General features: G+C 50.2%; 1 protein-coding gene across 6 annotated transcripts in view; it reads right to left on the bottom strand.

The window, feature by feature from the left end:
• Positions 1 to 24,802, bottom strand: part of KIAA1671 (KIAA1671 ortholog) — a 181,720-nt gene that overhangs the window by 109,686 nt on the left and 47,232 nt on the right. For 5 of the 6 annotated variants that reach the window (XM_045081481.1, XM_045081482.1, XM_013063511.2 and 2 more), the window contains exons 3-6: positions 14,769 to 16,382; positions 12,707 to 12,794; positions 6,289 to 9,132; positions 245 to 379 (exon numbers count right to left, since the gene is read on the bottom strand). In XM_045081481.1, coding sequence (XP_044937416.1) covers positions 245 to 379; positions 6,289 to 9,132; positions 12,707 to 12,794; positions 14,769 to 16,327 — 4,626 coding nt within the window. In that variant the 5' untranslated portion in view covers positions 16,328 to 16,382. The remainder of the gene's footprint in view (positions 1 to 244; positions 380 to 6,288; positions 9,133 to 12,706; positions 12,795 to 14,768; positions 16,383 to 24,802) is intronic. The other variant, XM_013063513.2, reaches the window with a different exon arrangement.

The raw sequence follows: 24,802 nt of genomic DNA, 5'->3' as shown, positions 1-24,802 counted from the left end.
TTACCTCTCTGCATTGGGCCGGAAACCCAAGAGGAGTGAAGGCAGAACCACCAACACCCTCCCCATTGAGAACCACCGCGCAGCCAGTCTGGCAACACCAGATTCCTAGACAGGCACCTGTGCCCCCTTGGCCTCCTCGGGCCCCTGGGCCAGCCTGGACTGTCCACACAACTGCATTCCCAGAAGAGTCTGATGCCCAACAACCCCGCGCGAGTCCCATTCTGGCCGCACCGGCATCACTCACCACAAAGGGCCCACTCCTCTTGTCCTTGCATAAACTGTGGCTTCTCCGGGGGCCCAAGGTTGCGGGTGACCGCGGCCAGAGCGGCTGCTCCCTGTCTGGCAGGGCATCCTCCTTCTCTACATTCTGTGGCAGCACCTGAGGCACAGAACACAAGCAGAGGACTTTACTGGCGCTTTTCCATGGACAGGAAGAATAGGTCACAGCCAGAGAGTCCATTCTGTGCCTAAAAGGGCAAATAGAAAATGAAAGGGCCAGAAACCCCATCCCATGGCGGTCCACCTTATTGATGGGAGGCAGTATGTGGGGTCGAGGTTCAGGCCAGACTCAGCCACTTAATCACTGTGTGTGGCCTCAGGTTAGTGTCTTAACCTTGCTGAGCCTTGACCATGTGGGGAAAGGCCCCTGATAACAGTGCTCAGCTTCTAGGCTCAGGGGAGAACCAAGGGAGGAGCTGTGCACGGGAAGTGCATGACACAGTGCTGCCAGGGGGTGCTGTGCATGAGTCCTGGGCACCTGCCTTGCTTCAGGATCCTCTCCCCCATGCCTGGTACCTGGGGAGCCCTCCTCATTACCATCACTGGTAACTTTTGGTGACCTCATGTCAGACACCTCTCCATGCCTGCAAACACATATGCACAGAAGCACAGATATGGAGAGAAGTAATATACAAACAAGGCAGTACTAGATATCCTAGTCTGAATCTTGTGGTTTTGTCCCAGCCAGTCATATACAGGGGACACACTCACAGGCCAGTAATTTGTAGTTCACTCCCCCTGCAGGTAAGGAAAGGAAGGCCCAGAGAGGGAAGGCATCTACTTAAGAACACATAACATGAGTAAAGAACAAGGCTGGCTTCTGGATCCCTTGCCTCGCAAACTCTGTGTTTGATGCCTTATGAGACCCTCTGTGTCCTCCTTCCTTCCTGGCTGTTGCTTTTCAGCCTCCCCGCATCTCAAAGGGATGTCTGTTCATCCAGGGCTAGCCTTAGAACCTTCTCTTTTCCTGCTCCATCACTCCTGCAGGGATCTCTCTTAATACCGCTTTGCTTTAAATACATCACATCCGTGCACAGACAACTCCCGATTTTGTCTGTCCATGTTGGGACCCCCTGACTTGCAGATCCCACCACAAACTCCACATACCCCCACCCTGAACACACTCATCTCAGCTTTCATGGGCCCCCTTCCTTCCAAAACTGCTCCTCCCTGGCCCTGCCCCTCACCCAGCTGTGCCAGCCAAGATCCTCAGGTCGCCCTCCATTCTTTTACTTTTCTCCACCTCATCAACAAAGCTGAGACTCTGCCTTCGAAATATGCTTGCAAACCTCACATCATAAATCAAAATCAACTCAAAATAGATCAAAGCCCTCAAGGCCAGAGTGAAATCTAGAAAGCCCTCAGAAGAAAACACACCATGTGTAAATGTTCATGACCTTGGATTAGGCAGTGGTTTCTCAGATATGGCATCAAAAGAACAAGTGACCAGGGGCGCCTGGGTGGCTCAGTGGGTTAAAGCCTCTGCCTTCGGCTCAGGGTCCTGGGATCGAGCCCCGCATCGGGCTGTCCGCTCCGCGGATAACCTGCTTCCTCCTCTCTCTCTTTCTACCTGCCTCTCTGCCTACTTGTGATCTCTGTCTGTCAAATAAATAAATAAATAAAATCTTTAAAAAAAAAAAAAAAAGAACAAGTGACCAAAGAAAAATAAACTGGAGTTCATCAAAATGAAAAACTTTTGTGCTTCAAAGGGCACCATCAAGAAAGCGAACAATACAACCCACAGAATGGGAGGAGATTTCTGCAAATCCTATGTCTGCTAAGGCGCTTGTGTCCAGAATATATAAAGAGTAATGACAATTCAACAATAAAAAGAACAATAACCTAATTTAGAATGGACAAAGGATCTGAACAGATAAAGAAGGGACACACATGGTCAAATAGGCACATGGAAAGATGGGTCATGGAAAAGGCAAGTCAAAACCACAATGAGATACCTTTATACCCAGGAAGATGGCTAGAATCAAAAAGTTAGGTAACTGTTAACAAAGGACGTAGAGAAATCAGCCCTCACCCACTGCTGGTAAGACATAAATGGTACGTAGGAAAGGCTCCAAGGGAGCCTTAAAAATCTGTGGCTCCCTTATGCTCTGGCCCTGGCCCCCTGTGCTCACTGGCACCCTTCCAGCATCCATGGGACCAAGGAGACCTTCCCCTGTCCACTGTCTCAGAGTCACCTCCCTATCAGCTCTTCTTCTATCTCCCCAGGACTTTCTCCTCTCACTCACTTGAGGTCTATTTGCCCCCTGGACCAGAGCCCTCCACTGGCACATTCTGTCATTACGGACACGATCTCTTTCTGGGCTATACCATACACTTGCCATGAACCACCTGTGGCTTTTAAGCACTTGCACGTGGTTCGTGGGACCGAGGAACTGAATTTTTACTCTTGTTTAATTTACACTGAAAGAGCCGCATATGGCTGGTGGCTGCCTTCTTGCACTGCGTGGCCTGATACAGTGGGCTGGTCCCTCCCAGCAGCTCGGGTGCCTACAGTGGGGCTTGGGACAAGGTGAGCCCAATTATTAAATGTAGTAAATGAGCAGAGGTCTCGAGGTGCTTCTCTCTGATACCTCCAACCTCTTTCACATCAGGCCATGGGCCAGTGGCTTGACCACACATTGCTTCACAATAAATCTCCAACCTCCCGGGATCAAGTCTTACATGGGGCTCCCTGCCCAGTGGGAAGTCCGCCTCTCCCTCTCCCTCTGCCTCTCCCCCTGCTTGTGCTCCCCCTCAGATAAATAAATAAAATCTTTAAAAAAAAAAGAGCATCTGTGTTCACATTTGCTTATATTTTCAGGAAGAAAGTCTCCATGAATACGGACTAGAAAAGCAGCTAAGGGGTCGTAGAATGGGAGGAATGCTAAGGATGGGTGACAGGAGGACAAGCGGGCTGGTACTCCACGCCTTTAAGTACTTTCAGAGCCTCTGGAAAAAGTTTCCTCTTTTGAAACTCAAATAAACCAGTTAATTAAATAGAATACTGCAATCGGGCCTGGGACAAAGTTTTGATAAATGCTTCTTAAATGAAAAAGAAAAAAAAGAAAAAAGAAAAGAGGTGGAGGGGAGGAATCACTTTAAGTACAATCACACCCGGGTCTGTGGGCAGCACTGGCTGTGAATCCAGAAAGCCTGATCCAGGGGAGCAAAGGCTTGCACTGTGATGCTTTCTGAAGCTCTGTTTCTGACACAAAAACTCCAACCAACCCAAACATCCATGAACAAGTGTCCGGATAAAAAAAAGTTTGGGCTTAGTCACTTAATAAAATACTTGGCAGCCCCTGAAAATAATAAAGTAAATGTCTACACACAGGTTTTTTGTTTTGTTTTGTTTTGTCTTGTTTTTGTGTTTTTTACTGTTAAGTTAAAGAAAGCAAGATGTAAGATTGTCTCTAGGATACTGCCATGTTTCCATAAGACAACAGGTGACTTACCGGTTCTCTGTACCCGGCTGGGCTTCCTTACCCATGGAGCTAGGCACAATTGGGGCGGAAGGAGTCTCAGATGGGCCTAGAAGCCTGCACCCCACACTTATTATTTAGGAGAGCTTCTCATTCCAAACTGTATGCTTACTAGAACACGTTCAACTTCACACAAGCGTCCACTGCTTTTGCAGTAAGAAAAATACAATTACAAAAAATGATGTCCGGTGACAAACACACAACTCTGTAGTTTAGGAAAGCCCCAGAGATCTCGAAGAATGGCTACATCGAGGGAGTAGGGAAGGGAAAGGGGCCTAGGGGTATACTTTCTTATACACTCTGGTGAGGTCTGGATTTTTAACAACCAACATTTTGGACTGCTGTGCGGTTTTCATTTATTTTTTTTCAAGGTCAGGAACCAAAGCTGCTTGGGCAGGAGAGAAGGGAAACAGGGAGCTGGTCCAAGGCTTCCCAATCCCTCGGTGAGAAAACAGATCCCCTGACAACGAGCACTCCTGGGGCCTGCGCACCCCGGGCGGGCATCCAAGGCTGGGCCAGGGGCCCCTTTCACGCTACCCTGACTCTCCCGCCGCCAGCAGGCCCCTGAGCAAGGCGCTGGCAAATGGATTAGGTGTCACATTTCCTTGTCCTCCCCTTCTCTCACTGTGCCCACGGTAACAGCCTCGTGGAACCCCTCCTCGGACGGCCCTCCCCTCGCGCCCACTGGGTGCCCAGGCCATGCTGTGTCTCCATTCAGCCTGTCAACAGAGCTGCCAGGCAGAAACTTCTGTCAGTCTTTGTTGAGGAATCAGAGCCCCACTGAGGCAAGGTCACTACCTCACACACAGCTGGTGAGCGGCAGAGTCGGGTCTGAACGTGGTACCTGGAAAGCCTTAGGTGACCCTCTGTGTAATGATCTGTCTTGGTCTCAGCCCACTGTTTCATTTCTACAACATCCTTGTCCAGGCTGCACCCTCTACTTTCTTTTTACAGATGAGGAAACTGAGGCACAGGCCCTCAGGGAAAGGGCTTGCCCTTCCCTCAGTCTAAGAAGCCAGGGTGGGTTCCGTCCACATGCAATCAAAATTTCAACCCCCTGTTAAAGAATGCACGCTTTGGGGACGCCTGGGTGGCTCAGTTGGTTGGACAACTGCCTTCGGCTCAGGTCATGATCCCGGAGTCCCGGGACCGAGTCTTGCATTGGGCTCCCAGCTCCACGGGGAGTCTGCTTCTCTCTCTGACCTTCTCCTCGCTCATGTTCTCTCTCACTGTCTCTCTCTCAAACAAATAAATAAAATCTTTAAAAAAAAAAAAAAAAGAATGCACACTTTGATGAAAAGAGAGGCAAAAAGAAGAATTTGTGTTTGTGTTTGCTTGTATTTCCAGAAAGAAACTCCATATGAATCTGGACCAGAAAAGAACTAAATAGTCATGAGATGGAAGGAATGCTGAGGGTGGGTGAGAGGGACATGGGGATTGATACTCAGATTTTTTCCCTCAAATTCAAGGTTCCTCGTTCACCACCAAGGAGCTTACTTGAAAGCCTGGGTGTCAAGCCAGACCTGGGTTCAAGCCCTAGGCTGTCATCTGGTGCTGTGTGACCCAAATCAATTTACTTAACTTCTCTGAGTCTGGGTTTTTTCCATCTGTACAAGCTGATCACATCCGCCGCCGACATTTTGGCGCCCTGCCCACAACTCAAGTACGTGCCAATGGCAATGGTGTCCTGCTAGGGGAGGAGTTTTCTCCCCACCACTGAGTATGGCACCAGCCAGAAAGGATGAGTCTGGATGTTGTTGGCCCCCAGAAATAGTCTCAGGCGAGGGCAGGAGCGAACTGGAAAGTAAATACTGCAGGCTCCTTGCCCCTAGGACAGAACAAGTCAGGGGTGATCTATGCCACTTCCCACAGGTCTCCAGCGAGAAGGTGGCTAAGTCGGTTAAGCACCTGACTCTTGATTTCTGCTCAGGTCATGACCATGGGGTTGTGGATCGAGTCTCGTGTCAGGCTCTGTGCTAAGCTGGGAGTCTGTTTGTCCCTCTCCTTCTGTTCCTCCCCCAGCTCACGTTCTCTCTCTCTCTCATATAAATAAATGAAATCTTAAAAAATAAAAATAAACAACTGCTTGCAAGGGGCTACTTCTATGGAAACCCCAAACCTCAATCCCACAGAAGAGGCATTGCCATGAGACTCACAGAACACTGCTCATTCCCCCACTCCGCATGTATTCCTTGCCTGTTCACAGAATGTTACACATGCCACTGAACATTAGGGACAGGATAATGAACTTGATACAACATACAGGAAAGGACAGCAGGGCTCAATAAATGAGTATCATCCTTCTAGGACAGAGGTTTCAAACCGGTGGCCCATGGACTAAATGGAGCCAGCCTGTGTCCAGAACCAGCTGCCCTCCACAATCCCCACCACTCCCTAGAGCCCCACACCCAGCCAGACTCCGTTCATTTGCATACCCACCCGGCCCACAAGTGGGATGGGAGTTTGAGACCCCTGGCGTATATGTCTAACCAGCATTTAAAAAAACTGAAAGAGCCTGCCTACTCACCTTTTGAATGTCTCGAGTGCCTGACTCCCGCCGGCAGGGTCCCATTTTGGTCTCCTTGGCCTTGGAACTGTCTCTGGGGAGGCTGGACCTCTCTTTGGGCTGCTCTTGCCTTCTCTCTCTGGCTTCCTGCATCACAGACAGGCCCTCCCAGACTTTGGCAGGGGGGCCCTTTTCTGAACAGGCCCTCTTGACATTCAGCAGTGACCTGCCACAGTCGTATGGGTGCTCACCCCACTGGACCACACTGCTCTCTCCTCCCCTGCTGATGGATTTCTTTGGGGTCCCTTTCTTCTGGTCAGTGAGAGTGGATCTGGCCAACACACAGGCCCCACTGCCCACATCCTCCCAGGGAGTGGGCTTTGACTCGGCTAGGGAATTCTGATACTTTACACTCTGATGTTTACTAACAAAATCCTTTCTGTCATCCTCAGGGACTCCCAAAACTTTTCTCCAGGGACCCACGGGACCAGAGGAGGTCTCTGGATGTTTTTCATTAGGAGCTGAGAGCGGCGGAGCCCACAGAGGAGGGCTGAGCTCGGTGTTTGTGGCTGTCCACAAGGCTTCTGCTGGCTGCTTGACGGCGCCAGGAGCAGAACCGTGGTTTGCTTCGGCAAAACTGGCTGGTTTGTGGAGACTCTCAGCTTCAGACCTCTCCTTCCAGCTCCTCCTTCTTGGGTCCACCCTGCCTTGCTGGCCTGGCCTCTCCAGAGTTGAGCTGCTGGGCGATGTGGGCTTACCCTCCACCAGCTCCTGACCCTCCTGCTTCTTGTATTCGGCCATTAGAGCATCGATGTCGAGAACGCTAGATCTGTAGCCATCTTTGATCCTCCCTGGGACCCTTGCACTGCCCACCTCAGGGTCCCTCCTGATGAGATCAATGGCTTCTGAGTGGCTTTTGGAAGCTGGAGGTGTTTTGGGGGCATTGCTGGGAGGTGTTCTGTTCCCACTATCCTTCGAATTGTTCTGAAAACCGGTGCCATCCTCTGGTCCCCGACGGATCCATAAGGCTTCAGCATCCAGGATTCTTTCACTAGAAGAATCCAGAGTCCTGTCGCTAAGAGGTGATGGGCGGTCTGCTGGCTTCAGAGGTTTTGAACAGCTCGCACTGTGGTGTTCTTTGCCCTTAGTCCAGTTGTTACTGCCCTTGGCCTCCAGTGGCTCTTCATGGTTAAGAGAAACCAAGGTGGATGTTAGAGGAAGAGGAGGAGGCAGGATTGTTTTTCTAGAATGTTCTGTCAAGTTTTCAGGCCCTGACTTAACAATGCTCTTTGCTTTCTGAGTATCAGGAATCTGATATGTCACTGCGAAAAATGTCGCCCTGGGTTCCAAAGATGACCCCTGCTTCACTGCTGGCTGAGTTGGGTCCTGGGAAGCACCTGGGCTCAACTCCCGGGTCTCCACCCTGTGGGGGGATAGCTCAGGTTTCCTTAAGGCACTGGTGGTGGGGCTCGAATGGTCTGTTCGTCTCTGCTCCACCTTCCAGGAGTTTTCTGGGCCCAGGAAGCTGAATTCGTCAAACTTCACGTCATGGGGCAATGTCCGCCGTCGCCACCTCTCAAGCCTCTGGTCCGGGGGACCCGCCTTCCGCATCTTGGCCTTGGGCTCTGGTGCCTGGGCCGGTTGTGGCTCACCCTCACCGGCAGCCATAGCGAGGCGTCCCTTCTGCCCACGCACTTCTGGTTGTATCCATGCCCGTATGTCAGATGGCTTGTCCTGATTCCTGGTTGGTAGATCCAGAGGGAACCCCTGGGGGGCACCCCTTTCTCCTGTGGAGCTGCAGTCTCCTGACTTGTTCCTGGCCCCATCCGGCCCTTCCTGAGGGGCTTCCCTGATGGCAGCCTGGCAGGCCCTACCAGAGCCGGCTTCGGGGCCACAGAGCCTGGCTGGGTGCTCGCTCTTGACTTCGGTGCTCAGTTCTGAGCCTTTCTCTTCACTGGCCACCATGGTGGCTTTATGCCAGTTCACAGTCACCCCACCTGTCCATTTGGGTGACAGGCAATTGCCCCCAAATGTGTCCCTCGGCTCTCGGAAGTCAGGCTTTAGCCCACTGACATCGTGAGTCCCTCGAGCTTCCCAAATCAAACTGGCCCTTTGGACAGACCCCGCCTGACCTTCCAGCCTGCACTCCAGGTCAGCAGGGGTGACCTCATGCGACTGCTGCCTCCCCTTTGGAGAGAGCTGAGATCGGCCACTTCGCAGGGTCACGGCTTTTTCCTCTGATACCGTGGGGATGGCCTCACTATGTACACGCTTGCCGACCGTGTGCACAATGCCATACTTGGGCTCAACCCTCTGGGATGGGGGAGGCTTTTCGGAGCGTTGGAGGATGGGGTTTTTATTGCATTTCTCATCCAAAGGGTGTTCTTCAGGGAAGGGCATGTGAAACCCTTTGGGTTCACCATTCAGAAGGGCGGTCTGTCCCCATTTCTCTGTACGGGGATTTTCAACCCATCTGGAGTTCTGTTTCACAAGGTTTGTCTTTTCTGGCACATCCTTCTCCAGCCAAGAGCTTCTCTCGTGCCTAGGTCTGACTTCTGAGACACGGGCATCCGCCCCATCCCTGGGGCGCGTGGCCAAGAGACAGTGTCGTGACTGGTCAGCCACTGTGTGTCTCTCCACATGATGCTCAAACACTGTGGCCCACACAGTCTGGAAGCTTCCATCATCTTCTGTAGTGCTGTCAGGAGGGCTCAGAGTCCTCCTCAAGCTTTCACCCCGACAGGTGCTGGGGACTTGGTGAGAGCTGTCTTTCCGCTCTGTCTGCCTAGACTTCTCCCGGAGCAAACCAGGCTTCCAGGGGCTTCTCAGGACAGATACTCCATCCACACCATGGCCTTCCTTTTGCTGGAAAAAAAAAAAAAAAAAGCAATCCAACTTAATTTAAGGGACTTGAGAGAGAAAGGAAGTGGTGAGATGATCGGAACAGCTGCTTTTAAAATCACAACCATGAGATACCATAAAATTCCAAAGACTGAACACACCCAGTGTGGGTAAGATGTGGGAAAATGGACACTCCTGGATACTGCTGGCAAGGACATAAATGGGTATGACTTTTGGACAGTTCAGTATATGTCATGATCTTAAAATATTCATTTCCTTTTAATCTGGTCAATTTCCTCCCTAAGACTCTTTCTTGGCTCAGATGCCCAAGTCTGGGTAAACAAGAGTGCTCGGGGAGGGAGCACTGCAGAGACAGAAAGCCAATGACACAAAAACAAACCTAAATGCCCACCTGTAGGGTTCAGGCTAAGTGAGCTTTGACATAATCCAGACAACGGAGTATCACAGGGCGCCTGGATCCACAGAAGGGAGGGGCAGTGGCTCCCAATGTCACATCTAACAACACAGAAAGCACTAAGGTGTGGGCAGGAGAACAGCAGGCTGCAGAACAGTGTATTTATAAAACAATACGGCTTCTAAACAACTGTGTGTGTATGTGTAGACACATAGAGTTACACAGTGGAGAAAAGATAGAAATCAAACTGTAAGGGAGTGAGGGGAGGAGGAAGGAATGACGAGGAGAACGCCGTTTTTCCACTTCTGCACTCGGTTCCACTTGATTTTATAATATACACGTATTAGTCATTCTTGATCTAGAAAGAAGTCTACTTCAACAAGTTAAAGAATGAACCATCTAACCCAGTAATCCTGTTCCTGGGGAGATACCCAAAAGAAGGGAAAATGAGTTCAAACAAAGACTTGCACACCTGTATCTACTAAAGTAGGATTCACAATCACAGAACGGTGGACATCACCCAATGTCCACCAGAAGAAGAACGGATCCACAAATTGTGGTCTATCTCTATAATGGGATGGTATTCAGCCATAAAAAGGAATAAAGTGATTTATGCTCCAACACGGATGCCCCTTCAAAGCCTTATGCTCACTGAAAGAAGCCAGACACAAAGGGGTACGTGTTTTGTGATTCCATTTATAAGGAATGTCCAGAAGAGGCAAGTCTACAGGGATGGAAAGTAGATTGGTGGTTGTCCAAGGCCACAGGTGGGAGATGGGAAGTGAATGACTGGGTAAAGGTTTCCATTTGGAGTGATTAAAAAGCTCTGTGGGCGTCTGGCTGGCTCAGTCAGCAGAGTGTCCAACCCTTGATTTTGGCTCAGGTCCTGATCTCAGGGTCCTGGGATCAAGCCCTGCATAGGCCTCCCTATTCCGTGGGGAGCCTGCTTGTTTCCCTTTCCCTCTGCCCCTTCCCCGCCTCATGCTCTCTCTCTCTCTCAAATAAATAAATCTTAAAAAAATAAAAATAAAATGGTTAAGATACACATAGAGCCAGAGTTTGCTAACCTCTACTGCAGATCAAGAATTTTAAAAATATTTTCATTTAAAGTTTTTGTTTACATTTTATTACATAAAATTCACATAAATAATATATGAATCCTCTAAAACAAAGCTCAAATCCTTTTTGAGACTTCAGATATTCAAATACCAGCACCCTTCCTGAATAATAGCTGTTATCGACAGGGAGGAATGTAATCCTTGTAGAACTTTCCAGAACTTTTCCCTAGTATTGTGTGTATGTGTGTATTTTTACATATATGTGTGTATATACACATAGAAAGATTGTTTTTAAATTTAAAAATATATTCATTGTTCTTTAAAAAATGAAAATTGTCTATTGTATGTTATGTGTCTTTCACTACAATAAAAAAAATTACTGATAGAAAAATCTACTTACAAAAGTCAAATCTCTGTATTAAATAAAGCAAGGGTTCCCTTATTAACTTTTATTTCTTGAAAGTTTTCTCACACATACAAAATTACAGAGAAAATAATAAATTCACCTCGACCCATCCCCTAGATTCAATGACAACCAGTATTTTGTCCCACTTGCTTACCAGAGTCCTTTTTTTTTTTTTTTTGAAGATTTTATTTATTTGAGAGAAAGACAGTGAGAGAGAGCGTGAGAGAGGAGAAGTTTAGAGAGGAAGCAGACTCCCCATGGATCTGGAAGCCTGACTCGGGACTCGATCCCAGGACTCTGGGATCATGACCTGATCCAAAGGCAGTTGGTTGACCAACTGAGCCCCCCAGGTGTCCCACACAGTGTCCTCTTTGTTCTTGCTGTTACCACTATACCATTTTAATGAGAAAATCCGAGACTTTATGTCAACCAGAACTTCTCTCAACCGTTTTCAAAGAAGCGGTTCAGAACATCCAAGAGTAAAAGCAGGGCAAACCCACCCCCAGGAGTGGTGGGCACTGCCTTCAGATCCAGCTCCTGGGGCACAAATGTGCTTGCCACCAAGTTCTGGTGTTTAAAAGTCTGCCTAAATGTCCTAAAAAGTGAAAAGTACACCTGCCATACCATCCAGCCATTCCTAGGCATCTACCCGAGAGAAAACACAACAGAAATCCTTACAAAGCCTTGCCCACAAATGTTCAGAGCTCTTTTACACGCAATAGCCCCAAAATGGGAAACAGCCCAAATGTCCATCAACAGGGCCAAGAGATAAACAAATCATGGTCTACCCACACAATGGAATGCTATTCAGCTACAAGAAGGAATCCATTATTGATAAATACATACACAACGTGACACGACTCAAAATAATTATTCTAAGTGAGAGAAAAGATACCAAAAAAAAAAAAAAGCAGCACTGGTTGCATTTAGAGAAAAATCTAGAAAATACAAACTGATCTGTATAGGAACAGAAAGCAGGTCAGTGACTATTTGGGGGTAGGAGGAGGGTCCAGGAGTGGTTACAAAAGAAACAGCTTGCAGGTGCTGGAGATGTCTGGAATCCTGATAGTGATACACGTTCACAGGTGTGCACATGGGTATATTAAAACTCATCTATGTGCACTGGAAACAGATACAGTTTCCTGCACATCCATTATACCTCAAAAAAAGCTGTTCTAAAAAAACCTAAAAACCTGCATGAGGCATCAACCACAAGTGAGTTAGACCTAGTAGGTATTTTATGAGCTTCTCCTTATTAAATAGATTAAATAAAAATACTTTTCAGCAATTTAGTTGCTAGTAGTTTCCCTCCTTCTGCTACTGCTTGGTGACCAGCCAAGGCAAGGAAGGAAACAGGGACCCTAATGAAGGACACCAAGGGAGTTTCTATTAAGAGTTTTCTAACCTAAATTTAAATTTCTTAATAAGACAGTCATTCATATGTAAGAAAGCCAGGTCCCTTTTGCTCTTTGCACAGGAAAATAAATAAATAAATAAATAAATAAAACCTGGCGATTACATTTGTAAATAATATTTAACACTAAGGAGTGCAGAATCACAAACCCAAAACAGACGTGAAAAGTCCCGGCATTAGAGAAAAAAAAAATGTGTTTCATGCTTCACGAGAAGCTTCTGATTCTTTCCTAGGCTCTTTTTCCAGTAAGTGAATCACTGGAAATCACTGGAAAACCAGATGTGCCAAACACGGGGGCTCCTTACCTTTTCTCCGGGTTCCTTAGGAAGCTCGCCACTTAGCTCAGAACACTTCTCGTACTTGACTTCATTGCTTGACACTGGACTCGAAAACCTATACAGAGATCTATGTTACTTGTTGGGGGCCAGAATCAGTGACTCCCGCCTGTCCACACCCCATGACTAGCTCAAGAACCCAGAGGTGAGATCAGCATTGAGATCAACAAAGCAATAGGATGCATCCTTTCCAGTCACCAAACTAAGAAGGGCTTGGTGGGGGGCAGCTTACCTCAAACACAGCATTGTTGGGGTAGCAGGAGCCCCAGGCCTGGGTGAAGAGATCTGGGTGCTAGTCCCAGGCTCTGCTCTCTCCCCACTGTGGGAGCTGAGGCTGTGCTTGTGACCTCACCTGAGCCTCTGTCTCTTCATCTATAAAACGGGGATAATTAACACCTCCCCATCGTCTTTTGTAGGGCAGATAAGAGGCTACCCAAAGCCCTAATAGCTATGTGAGGGCGTTTAGGGAAGAGTAAAGATGCCCCAGGAGGGATAATTAATGGTTGTTGTTAGCAACCCTGGGCACAAACAGCAGCCCCACCACAGCCCTGCTATGGCACTCGGGGGTGGTGGGCTGTCTTGTAATGTGTGGGGGCACAGGCCTATCGCTGCCTCTCTGGTTAACCTCGGCCAAGTCATTGTCCCTCTCGGGGCCTCAGTTTCTCCACTTGTTAAGAAGAAGAGAAAGAAAGAGTATTCTGGTGCTAGAATATTCCCATCTCTGAAGAGCTCTGTGGAATGGATGCCTAAAGATGAGATCAGGGCTAGGGGCTGCAGAGACAAGGGAGGGGAGGGAAACAGACCACTTCACCTCGCCCCACTCTACAGTCCTCCAGGGTCTGACTCCCGGGAGGCATGAGGCTGTGGATGAGTTATTCCCACACTCAAGCCTCAGTTTCCCCATCTGTCAGATGGAAAATAGTCTGAGGCACTATGAGGACACGGGGAAAGGTGTGTGAGGCCCCTGGCTTGCAGGCCTCTTTCTCTGTTATCTTAACTTGGGCCTGGCTGCATGGGACAATCACTTGGGACACTTTCACAAACAACCAAGATAGGAGCCCCCTCCCCAAACCAATGGAATTGAATCGCAATCTTGAGGTGGTGGTAGGAGGGGAGTGCCCCAGGCCTCGGGATTTTTTTCCAGATGATTCCAAATGCTGAGAGCCATGGGTCTGACCCTGGCCCAGCTCACTGCCCTGGTTCCCAGGGCTGGGAGGGCAGCGGTCTCCCAGAGGTGACCCCTGGAAACTTCAACCGGACAAAGGTATGTCAGTGGCATGCGTGTCATTGAGGAGCTGGTGGCCACACCTAGTGGCATCTCCCTATTGCAGCCTGGAAGCCACTTGAGGGAAAGCAAAGAAGCAAGAGATGGCCAAGGCTGGCTGAGCTTAGAAAACCCTCAACTAACAGGATTCACCATGTCATTCAGAGCTACAACAGAGAGATGGTTTCCCATGGGCAGAGTGATTCACAGCATTATCTGGGAGTCTTGGCCTTAATCCTTTAAGGAAATTTCCGTTTTAAAGACAAAGAAACCAAGACTCAAAACAGGAAGGGGCTTTCTCAAGCTATCTTGACCCATTTGATTTTACTTGGGGGCCATTCCTGGAGTCTGAGGCCATCCAGTCAAGTCCTCAGTCTTCTGGAAAGGCAAGCTTAGCCAGGGACCCAGGCCATGCTGGAGTACATGAGGGCTCCAGACTTCCTCATGGTAGTTCATCTCTCCTATCTGCATCTGTGCAATGGGCACAATACCTCCCATGGCAAAGTGCAAAGAGGAGAAAGAACAAGGAAATGGAGCTGCTGGCGTACACCGAACCTGGAGGGAAGCTGTGTTAGCTCTCTGCGCCTCAGCTCTTTATCTGAGAAATGGAAGCTACGGGCATCTCCTCGGGGGCTGTGGGTAAATTGAGAGTGGGCTGTAAGGCAGCTAGCGTGGAGCCTTGTGCCAGTTCCCTTTCCTGAGGAGGCTCTGGTAGGCAGTCTGAGGCAGCTCAGGGCTGAGCAACGCCTGTGGAACATTCCCACTTACAGTTTGGTCAGATCCACTGACAAAGGCCGTGCTTGGAATGTCTTCTTCCTGATCTCTGGCTTTGCCTCGGAGTTCTCCACAGCCCAGCCTTTGATCCTCTCCTGGACACTCACACCCACTTTCTCGGGCCCTGGGGCAGCCGACGGGGGCTCAGGGGTGGCCGGTTGGCGTTCAGAGTCTGCTGCCAAGGCCAAGGTGCTCTCCTCCCCAAACAGGCTGATGCACTTCTTGACGCTGCCCCCGAGGGTCCATCCTCCCTCTGGTCGGCTGTCCCCGTCGGCTGCTCTGCTCTTGACCTCAGAAAACTCTTGATCTTTTCCAGGTCTGGGAGAGGGGGAAGGGGGTGCCTTCTCTGGCTCCCTGAGCAGCTTAGCCTTCTCCTCCCCAGGAGGCTGGTCCTCCGTGGGGGTGCCCTGGGCTGAGCCCCCCACAGGTCTGAGGCTGCCCGTCTCCGCCTGCTTGAAAAGCATCTTCTCCTTCTGTTCTCGGGTCTTCTTGGCTACCTCCAGGACATCTGAGTCTGGGTCCCAAAGGCGAGGGTTTGCTCTAACCAAACACTCTGTGCTCACTTGGGTCTCCGGGTCGGACCTCTCCAGCCCCCGACACTGGGCAATGGAACCCGCGGTGGCCTCATTGGCCACCTTCTTCAGCAAGGTCTCTTTGCTCTCAAATGGGGCTGTGAGGTCCATGGACAGAGGCCTGGGCCTCCTCACCCATGTCTTCTCAGGCGGGGTGGGGGGTGATTTTCCCCCTGTAGCTGCCCCACCGGGGCCTGGCTTCTGAGGCTGAATGGAGTCAATGAAGATGGCCGACACAGGCCTTCTCCTCAGGCGAGGCTTGGGCTCCAGAGTGGGGTCCCCCGTGTCCTCTACACTGCTGACCTTTGACAGAGTCTCATTTGGGCCTGTCTCCTCTTGGGGGACAGCTGGCCTGATGTCCTGGGGCAGGGAGGCCGGTCGGGGAAGGGTCCCAGGCTTTCGAGCAGGCAGAGCAGGCTTGGCAATCCCCTCAGGCCGGGAGCCTGGAGCGGGCTCCTGAGACACACCTGTGGTGGCCTCCCGAGCCCCCTCACTGATCCCCTTCCCCAGAGCAGGGCCGGCTTTGATGGTTTCAAAGGCAATCATGGTGTTGGATCGGGGACGTAGGAAGGTGGTCTTGTTGAACAGGGACGAGCTTCTCCTCAGGCCCTCCCCATTCCCTGCCTCCTGCCCCACCAAGCCAGGCATCTTCTCATTCAGGTCCTTTGCCACCACATCCTTGGGGTGCCCACAGGGAGGAGAAGGGCTAGTTGGGCTGGGCCCTCGGGATGGGACAAAGGGCTTCACATCCGGGACCTTCTCCCTGCAGAAGGGCTTGGGGGCAAGTCTGGGCAGAGGAAGTAAGCGGGCTGGGCTCCTAAGGGGGCTTTTCCCTTCCAGAAGCAGTGCTGAGGGTGCCCCGGGGGCGTCTCCAGCCTGGCAGAAGTAGGTCCGCTTCAGGGTCTCCTCCTTGGAGATCTCGCCAAGGCCTGGCACTCCTGTCAGGGGAGTTAGGGCGCCGACCTCCACCCGTATCGCCATGGCTACGGTTGTGGCTCCATGGGGATTAAGAACATCCGAACTGGGGAAGCAGCCACTAAAAGGAAAAAGCAAAGGAGAGGGAAAAAATACATTTAAATGTCAGTGTCTGGGTCCAACCAGACCGTTGTGGGGGAATGGGCCCAGGATGTCAGGAACCACTCTCCACGGACCTCACGGGGGAAGCTTGGGCCCTCCTCTCCACCTCTCTGAACTCCGGACAAAGGGAGTGGACCAGATACCATGTTGAAGTCTGTCCCAGCCCCAAGACAGAGAGGGCAGGGGACAAGCCGCAGGGCACCCAGCTATAGAGGACTGGAGGCACCAAGGTCACAAAGTTGGCTAGTGGTCCCCAGGTCCACTAGACTGCCCCTCATTGCCACCTTCCCCCACATGCCCTTCCAGGTGCCTTAAAACAATAAGTCATTTCTTTTTTCAGTCCACCTGCTCTGTTTCTGCTTTGCCTTTGGGTTCTTTTCTGTTGAACATCTAGTCCATGCTGGCTGCCTTCAGAGCCTCTGTAAGAAGAGTTCACAGCCAAGGGTGAGGGTTTACTCCAAGTGAGGCCTCAAGGTAGGCCAGGTGCTTACATGTTCTAGAAACCACATCCTCCTTATAACCCTACGAGGTGGGTAGGGTGATCATCAGACTCCATTTCACAGCGGCTCTGGAGTAAGACCCTTGTTCACCCAGCCAGGAACTTGTCCTCTCTTACTAATCTTGCACAACCCTGAGAAGCAGGGGTCATTGCTATCACTATGAGGGCGAAGAGAAAGGGCCTAGAGAGGTCTCACAACTTGGCAACATCGCACAGCTGGAGCTCGACCTCACATCCTCACCCCATTCAACAAGGTCTTCTTCTTTTTTTTTTTTTTAAAATATTTTAATTATTTATTTGATAGACAGAGGTCATAAGTAGGCAGAGAGAACAGGGGAAACAGGCTCCCCGCTGAGCAGAGAGCCCAACGTGGGGCTTGATCCCAGGACCCTGGGATCATGACCCGAGTCGAAGGCAAAGGCTTTAACCCACTGAGCCACCCAGGCACCCCTCAACAAGGTCTTCTTAAACATCACGTCGCATTCCTTTCTGGTCTGAAAAAGTGCCAGACAAGTCGCTGTTCTTGATTCCCGCACTGCCCCTCCCACCAGCCTGCCCCCACCTTCATGCCCGTGTTCTCTGTCCCTGCAAAAGCTGCCCCAAGCATGCCCCCATCTCGATGGACTAAACGTAGAAGTTATTTTATAAACGCGAGCCTACTGCTTCCCTTCCTGGGGCCCCACTCTGCTGCCCCCCGCTCTGACTCACTCAGCAGCCTGCAGGAAAGAAAGGCAGACAGATTTTGATATTTTCTCTTCCTTCCACGCTCGATGGTGCTAACAGATTTCTTCTCCCCAAAACCAGAGAATGCTGTCTAGACAGGGCTAGGGGCAGCAGAGAGGGAAAGATACAGAGAATCGGAGAACAGCAGGGTCGTCAGGCACAACGGGTCCTGGCCCCAATCAGGACTGTTCACCTTCAGAGCCAGTCCCCATGACCTCTTGAAAACCATACTCTGGGACACCCCCCCACACGCATACACACATACACACATACACACGTAGCCCAGACATGAGACACAGGGCAACAGCGGGATTCAAAAGACAGAGAGAAAATTCCCTGGCAGAACCCAAAGGCGCTCTCCATTTCCTGGACACTCCGGTCCCACTTACCGGAGCTGGCAGGCCCTGGATGGGGATGCGTGCCTGCCCGACAAAGCCAACCGTGTCACGTCTCATGGCGATCGGGGCTGGCTGCACCCTCCCATGGCAGAAGCGGGTGGGGGAAGGGAGGCTCGTCCCCCACAACCGGGCTGAGTTTCCGCAGGTCTGGGAGACACAGGACCACAGCCTCAGTTCCGGAGTTCCGGAAGTATGTGCACAGACGGCACAAAAGCTTTGGAGCTCCAACTGTATCCGTTGGCATCATCTCCAGCTTGTAAAACGCACACTCCTTTCGGCTTCTCAATATCGTAGCAGAAAGGGGGCTGAGTCCACGCTGGTGCTCAAAAAAAAATCTCCCCCATTCCTCTGCTACGTGTTTACTGGGCACCTACCCTGTGCACAAAGACGAACAAGAAAAGTCCTCTGCATGCAGGAAACTCACAGTCTTATGTAGAAAACAAACACACACATACACACACACACAGAAGCAATTGCAACTCTGGGTAATAAACGCTGCGGTATGTAAAGTGGGAAGCGGGAGCATGGGAATAGTAGTCACTGCTTAGGACTGGGCATGGTGATCCCAGAAGACTCCCTAGACTGAGAAGTGATGCCAGAGAACTCCAGCGCTGGCTAATCTGGGAGCTGTTTCTCCTGACTCAGAAGTATTTGCACATTGCATCTCTCACAGGTCCTAAAACACCACCCCAGGGCCTTTGCACATGCTGTCCCTGCTTTCCAGGATACCCTTCTCACTCACACACAGACACAGGCCCAGTCCTCAGACACAGCTCCAACCTCTCTGCCCCTCCCAACACACACACACACACACACACACACACACACACACACACACCTGGTATGATCTTTGTCTTACACATCCATAGAGCACCAGACATCCTCGGCAGGACTCATCACAACCACACAGTTGTATTTAATGCTGCATGAGCCTTCAGTCTTTGCCATCCAATGGCAAGCCCCCAGAGGGCACCCTGAGTCCCCAGAAGCAAGCACAGCAGCCTGGTGTGTCACAGCTCTGCATACATCACTGTTGATTATATACATAAAATATTGCTTGGTGGAATAAAGAAACAGGTGAATGAAGAGATCTTCTTCTGCTCCCCAGGCTCCTGAATAAGGGCAGGTACCATGAGTTTTGTGACATGAAGCAACTGAGGACACAGGGGGACTTAACTCTGGCCCTGGCAAGCTGGGTAGTGGCCATCAGTCATTTGCTACTGGATGACAAAACCCAAGAGCTGTGAAGAGCTCAGCTGGGATCTCAACCTACCTAACTCACCGAGAGCATCCCCTTCCCCCCCCATTTCTCTATGGCCCCAGAAATGTCCCCCATTAGACACCTGCTATGATGACATGAACCCCATGTCATCCTGCTCTGTCGCCAGCACCTCTGCCCAAGCCTGGGATGAATGCTTGTCTGCACAGCTTGTCCCAGGAAGGTGGTCACCCAGAGCAACTGCTGGCAAATCAGGATGGACGGTGCATGCGTGTCACCCTACTCGGGGATTCCCAACCCCAGCTCAGTAGCCACCCTGCAGGGAAGTAAAGGGGGAAAGACTCTTGGTCTGTACCCCTCTTAACTGGAACAGTGGCTCTGTTATCTGGTATCTGTCTCCCATCTTGGTCTTCCTCTCGAGTTCCCACTTAAAACACTTGGCAAATACCTGGTATGTAAATATGACAGCATCAACAAATCCATGAATTAATGGATACACCAGTGAACAAATGGGGGGAAAGAGACGGGTTGTTTCTTTTCTTTTCTTTCTTTCTTTCTTTTTTTTTTTTTTTTTGAACCACCGCAATAAACAGCTAAAGAACATTTTGAAGTCTTTCCCAAACCCAGAAACACGAGACTCTCAGGGGTTCACTTAACCTGTTGTAAAAAAACACAAGGCAATGGATTGAAATGTGCTCTTTAAAACCTTCACTTAAATGCATCACATATGTCATGCTTAATTTAAGACATGTCGGTCTCTTCCAAAACACTTTGGAAGCTCGCTCACACAGAGGCCAGCTGCTATGCCTTGTGTGGCCTCGCTCACTCTTTGCAATTGTGTGAGCACCATGACCAAAGCCAGGCAAACAGGAGCTCCCTGAACGTGGAAGGGGTGCAGAGTGCGAGCCACCTCTCTTGTTCAGATAGGTGTGAACCACCGCACATGGTGGCGTGGGGAACAGATGGGCAGCAGGGCCGATCTGGGAGGTCAGGGGTCCACTGTGGCCCAAGGGGCAGAGGACGCCAGTCTGACCTCAGGTAATGGGGGCAGCAATGGATATGTCCCCACTGCTGACCCTGCCACGTCTATAGGCTGGATCTCTCTGAGTGTCTCTGCAAAGTCTGAAATGCCCATTTCCTGCAATTTCAGGCAAAGAAGCCCATTTTCCTGGGAACTGAGGCACTAAGGCCACCGTTGCTGAAATTCAGGGGCACTCATTCCAGAGCCTCCGTCCATCCATCCCTCCTTCTGACTCTCCTGCAAAGCAGGCTCTGGGCTCCGTGCTGGGGGTAGGAGGGAGTGATATCCCTTATCGCTCACAACCTCCTCCTCTCGACAGAAGCACACAGGGAGAAGGCAAGAGAAACACCTCCATTCAAAACCAAACAGTTTGGCAGCTTTTCTCTCAGATTCACAGGCGTTGATTCGTTCTAACAGCTGCTGCAGATCTTTCGTAATTACACCCTTAAATCCGATCTGGGAGCTCACCAGTCATTCACTCAGCCATCTCTGGGTGCCGCTTCCTGGGAATGCCACCATCTGCTGAGGGGTGCCAGCCAGTCCTCACGCCTTCCGGTGTCTTCCGGAATGTGACCTGGCTTCCCGAGTCTGCAAAGCCACCCCGCGGGGGGGCACCATGCCAGGCGCCAAGTGTGTCGTGCCCGTGGCCTCCCAGGAGGGCAGGGCCCCAGAGGGAAGGGGCCCGATGGCTAATGGCACTGGAGTGAATGCGTCCTCTCCTCCCGTCCCCATGGCAACAGCCCTAACTCTGTCGTCCATTCATTCATCCATTCATTCACTCCAATCCACAATTATGGAGCTCCAGGCCAGGTGCTAGGGACATGGCAGTGAAGAAAACAAGGGGCTATGTCCCCCGTCCCCACGGAGCCAGCAGTCAAGAAGACGGGAGTAAAGAACATAAATAAGCAAGAGACATAGAAAGTCAGAAAAGTGACAATAAAAGGGGGAGGGGCCCCAGGGAAAGCTTCAAGAAGAAGGGACACGGAAAATCCACCTCCTTACTGGCATTCCCATCTCTGCTGGAGCCTCCTCCAGTCGCCTCCAGCAGCACTGGAGGGAGGTTCTGACATGCATGCCCCATCCACACGTGTCCAGTGCCTTCCCTGAGACCCAGCAGGATCCCGATCCCCTTCATCTCCTCCCTGTCCATCTGTCTGTCTCTCACATGCACTCATACACTTACTTTGGGACAATGTACTCCCAGACCAGTCACAAGACACACTATGCTCTTCCTCGCCCCCTACGCCTCCCCACAGTCATTGCCTGCTGCCTGACTAATCCCTAGTCATCCTTCCATCCTGAGCTCCAAAATGCCCCCTCCTCTAGGAAGCCTTTCCTGATGCCCTAAGGCAGCTTCAGGCACCTCCTCTGTGCTGTGGGATCTAAGTTTCGGTGTTTCTGCCTAGTCCAGCGCTGATCACACACATGGTGACTGCCTATTTCATACTCCACTAGACCGGGCGGTCCTGGGTCCTGGGTCCAGCTCACAGCTGGGTCCTCAGGGTCTGGCAGCAGAAGGGACAGAAAGCCAGTGTGCTAAAAAGTATCTGAAAGGAGAGCATCCCTTTCAGAGAGAAGAAAATAATAGCATCCAATTAGGCGTGGCTATGGGAAAAGGGATATGCTCATCTGCTCCCAGGGCCAGTGTCAGTTATAAAAGCAGTTTGGCAATATCTGCTCTCAACTACTATTTTCTGAGACTCCATCAAGAGTCAGGCACCAGACTCTGTCATTCCGTGTACCTTCTGCCGCCCCCCATTTAATACACTCAACCACCTTGTGCTTCTCAAATTATGTCCACCATTCTAGAGACGAGGAAAACACAGTTTTGAAAAATGAGCTGGATCACATGCTAAGGAGGGGCAGAGCTGGGGTTGAAATCTGCTGACTGTAAATCAGTGGTTTTCCCCACTATACTCAGCCCCAAAGAAAGCATTTCTTTTTTTCTTGTTCTTTTTTTTTTTTTTAAGATTTTATTTGTTTATTTGACAGAGAGAAATCACAAGTAGGCAGAGAGGCAGGCAGAGAGAGAGAGGAGGAAGCAGGCTCCCCACCAAGCAGAGAGCCGGATGCGGGGCTCGATCTCAGGACCCTGAGATCACGACCTGAGCCGAAGGCAGAGGCTTTAACCCACTGAGCCACCCAGGTGCCCCGAAAGCATTTCTTTTTGATTCAGCAACCCTGCTTCTTTTATTCCCCCCCCAAAAAGATTCTATTTATTTAGTTGACAGAGGGGGTGACGGAGGGAAGGCAAGCAGACTCTGCACTGAGCACAGAGCCCGAGGCGGGGCTCGATCTCACAACCCTGAGATTGTGACCTGAGCCGAAATCAAAAGCTAGTCTGCTCCACCAACTGAGCCACCCAGGCGCCCCCAGCCATCCTGCTTCTAAAGATTTATCCTACAGAAGGAATCTAAGGGAAGAGGAGGCCACCTACAGAGAGATGCCCATTTCAGGATTAACCTATATGCAAACCCAGCGTTAACCACGCCTAGATTTAGGATGATAAACCCTTCTTTGGGAAAACCCAGGACTCATATGCCATTTGAAATGCCACAGAAGTTGCAATGTCAGCAGGCAGACCTCCAGTGTCCAGCCAGCCCAGAACATCACGAGTGGCAGAAAAATCATGCCCCACAGCAGAAGCAGGTCCTGCTGTGACCCCAGATTACAGATGAAGACACAGCCAGAGCAGCAAAGTGACCTGCCCACGGGTGGCTGGAGTTATGCTGACCTGACCCCATCCTCCTCCCCGTCAGATTTCTTCCAAAGTCCACATGGGCTTAACTAGAATAACTGCTTTTTTTTTTTTTTTAAAGGACTTCAAGTGTGCTTTCTTTTATATTTTTTTTAAGATTTTATTTATTTATGAGAGGGGAGGTGGCTAGGGGAGGAGCAAAGGAATCAAAAGAAGCAGATTCTGCCCTAAGCGTTGAGCCGGATGCGGGGCTGTATCTCATGACCCTGAGATCATAACCTGAGCTGAAAGCAAGAGTCAGACACACAACCAACTGAACTACCCAGGCTTCCTCGAATAACCACTTTTGATGATGTTTAGATGTAAAGGATACTTCACACCCAGAAGTATCTAGGATGGCTAGAAGAAAACACCAAAAACCCAAAAAACAGAACACAAGCAGTGCTGGCAAGGATGTGGAAAAATCAGAAACTGAATGCACCACTATGGGAATACAAAATGGTGCAGAGGCTGTGGAAAACAGTAGGGCAGAACCTCAAAAACCAAACACACAATTACCATAGGGCCCAGCCTTCCCATCCCTGAGAGCAGAGTCTGGAACCGAGACTTGCATATCAGTGTTCAGAACAACATTATTCACAGTACCCAGAAGGCAGAAACAACCAATGTACACCGATAGATGAATATACAAAAAGTGGTATCTCCAACCCAATGAAATATTACTCGACCTTAAAAAGGAAAGATATTCTGAGGCTACAACGTGGATGAACCTTGAGGATGTTATGAAAAGTATAATAAGCCAGTCACAAAAACACAAATATGGCATGACACCCACTTATTGGCTGTCAAATTCATAGGGGTAGAAAGTAGAATGGTGAGTGCCAGGCGTGGGGGTAGAAGGGAATGGGGACCTGGCGTTTCATGGGAACAGAGATGTAGCATGAGTTGAAGAGAAAGTTCCAGAGACAAATGGCAGGACTGGTTTCATAATAGTGTGAATGTACTTAATGCCACTGAGCTGTACACTCAGAAACAGTTAAGATGATAAGTTCACGCTGTGTGTATTTTACCACAATTTTTTTTTTTAAAGCAAGAAACTAAACACAAAGTAAACCTACTGCTTAAACTCATGACTACATGACTCAGTTCATGGTACGTGTGTCCTTTAGGCATTAAAGGCCCTCATTAAAGGTCCACCCCAGGCTATGCCCCCTCACCCTGGGAATGCCATGGGAAGCAAGGGAGACCCCACTTCTGGTCACAATGGGTCACAGACACAGTCTTGTGGAGGAGGGGGAGAGGAAAGACCATAAAATTTGCAGGGTGCCTTGACAGAGGCAGAAAGTGAGGCTATAGAAGCCCAAAGGATTAGTCAGGGATGTCTTCCTGGAAGAGGTAACATCTCCATCAATCTAGTAGGAATCAGCCAAACAGAGAAAGCCAGCCTGGGAGACAGCATATGCACAGGCCCAAAGTGACTGGAGAAATAGTCATATGGCATGAGCCTACTCGTTGGCCCTCCTTGGGGCAATGCAGGGCTATCTTGGTGGAAAGTCTGGGAGGCACAACTTTCTAAAGTTCATGAGTTTTGTTAACCTGAGTCAGAATCACACTGGCGCCTGAGTGGCAGTTATTTAGTGTCTGCCTTTAGCTCTGGTCATGATCCCAGGGTCCTGGGATTGAGCCCCATGATGGGCTCGCTGCTCAGCGGGAAGCCGGTTTCTCCCTCTCCCACTCCCCCTGCTTTTGTTCCCTCTCTGTCAAATAAATAAAATAAATAATCTTAAAAAAAAATAATCACACTGGAGAATAAAAAACACT

The sequence above is a fragment of the Mustela putorius genome, unplaced genomic scaffold (genome assembly GCF_011764305.1).
Source record: "Mustela putorius furo isolate JIRA1106 unplaced genomic scaffold, ASM1176430v1.1 tig00000578_pilon_pilon_pilon, whole genome shotgun sequence".
NCBI lineage: Eukaryota > Metazoa > Chordata > Mammalia > Carnivora > Mustelidae > Mustela > Mustela putorius.
This window is presented reverse-complemented; position numbering and strand designations above follow the sequence as displayed.